The 1,700-nt window shown below is 53.5% G+C and overlaps 1 protein-coding gene across 1 annotated transcript in view; it reads right to left on the bottom strand.

Moving 5' to 3' along the window:
• Positions 1-413: 413 nt before the first annotated feature.
• The window catches only part of BUD31 (BUD31 homolog (S. cerevisiae)), a 1,709-nt gene continuing 422 nt past the window's right edge, over positions 414-1,700 (bottom strand). The window contains exons 2-4 of the mRNA XM_010144837.1: positions 1,223-1,345; positions 825-991; positions 414-547 (exon numbers count right to left, since the gene is read on the bottom strand). Coding sequence (XP_010143139.1) covers positions 497-547; positions 825-991; positions 1,223-1,345 — 341 coding nt within the window. The 3' untranslated portion in view covers positions 414-496. The remainder of the gene's footprint in view (positions 548-824; positions 992-1,222; positions 1,346-1,700) is intronic.

Below are 1,700 nucleotides of genomic sequence, written 5' to 3' on the forward strand. Positions count from 1 at the left end.
TCCTGAATGGATCTACACACCAATTCTGTGGTAAAAACCTTAGCAGAGAGCTCTGGGGAGATTCAATTCCTCCTGCACAAGACTGGGGAGAGCTTGAACCAGACTGGACATTTCAGAACTGTATTCTTTCTTTTCCACCCAGCCTTTTAAATTCGGTTTGTGGAGAAAGAGGGATGAGAGCCGGTTAAAAACCAGCCCACACTTAGAACACGGTGTGTAGAGCAAACACCAGCCAAAACACACCCCACAGGAGATGAGGGGCATAGAAATGTATGGCCAGAGGTCTCATCATTCTGGGGAGGGCAGATTTTATTTTAAAATAAACGGCTACACCAATCCTACTCCACAAGAACCACCACTCTATATACGATACGAGCATGTTGCTGGTTTAATGGCTACACAGAGAGACAGCAGAAGGCGGCTGTAACTGCACTCATAGTCCATCGTGTAGGACGAGGTCCTCAGCGTTCAGAACGTGGTCTGGTGGCTGAAGGCTTCACCCGGAGCAGCCTCTGCATCCACAGTGGGTGCACTCAATGATTCGCCCCTGGAAGAGAAGCACGAGGAGGGGGCTTCAGCCACGGACCAGCGTCAAGACAGAGCACGGGTCTGCGTGGGAAGGGTCTCCACCATCTAGTTTGGTGGTGTTTCCCACCAAAGCCACCAGAAACTTTAGAACCTACTAGATTCCAACTCTTTCTCTACAAAGAGAGAAAATCTTAGAGCTAGGGGAAAGGACAGCCTCTGCTGTGCCTGCCCTGGAGCAGTCAGACCAGGCACCGCGAGGGTCCAGGCAAGCAGAGGAACACGCTGAGAACTCTTACCACTTCCAGCTTGCTCTTGGGGACCCTGCAGATGCAGTTGGTTCCAAAGTTGGTGTCCCGGGTCTGGATGCAGCGCAGGCAGCAGAGGTTCTCGTAACCCTGTTTCTTCCACTTCGCAATCAGGTTTTTGTCGGCGTATCCCTCCTTGATGCAGTACTCGTAGAGCTCTGCAGAGGAGCAGACACCATCACAAGAAGCTCCCAGGAAGCGTTAGAAGACTCACAATCAGGAATTACTAGCCGTAGTAACTAGCAGTTAAAGGCAGGCAGCCGCCAGCCTTCCCTCCATCTTCCCAGCCCGGACACCCGATCCTGCTCCTTCCCAGCAGGGCCTGGTTCAGGCACTCCTCACTCTGTGCCGTTCTGCCCTGCCTGGGGCAAAGCGCCCGCGCTCCTCACCTCTGCTGATGGCTTTTCGTTTGTAGAAGAGATCGAAGATGTAACGCGTTTTCTGGTGGTGGATTCTGAAGATAGGCCAAAGGGATTCCACCTTCCTCTTCCCTTCATGAGGCTCGGTCTCCGCTGGGAGGGAACACAGACACCAGGTTTCAGGGGCTCGCTCAGGACAGTTTATTAGTCACTTTGTACTAAACTGTTCCAAGAAGGCTCATGACTTCAATACTTTAGAGATGACACTGGGCTGAACGGGAGAAGACTCAGCCAAGAGGAGCTGCTCCAGGGCAGGTCCCTTTAGGAAATGAAACCAGAACGACAGTGGGGATGACGTGACCCGCCCTGGGATGGCAGGTGACTTCACGGCTGACCTGGCTTGTTGGACCAGAGCAGCACCATGGGTGAGAATGACCAGTCCCTCCACACACCCCAGCGAGCTTCTGCCAGGGCTCGGCCACGGCACGCCCTGCACCGCCATACACCA

Source organism: Buceros rhinoceros, unplaced genomic scaffold (assembly GCF_000710305.1).
Source record: "Buceros rhinoceros silvestris isolate BGI_N320 unplaced genomic scaffold, ASM71030v1 scaffold2051, whole genome shotgun sequence".
NCBI classification, from domain to species: Eukaryota; Metazoa; Chordata; class Aves; order Bucerotiformes; family Bucerotidae; genus Buceros; species Buceros rhinoceros.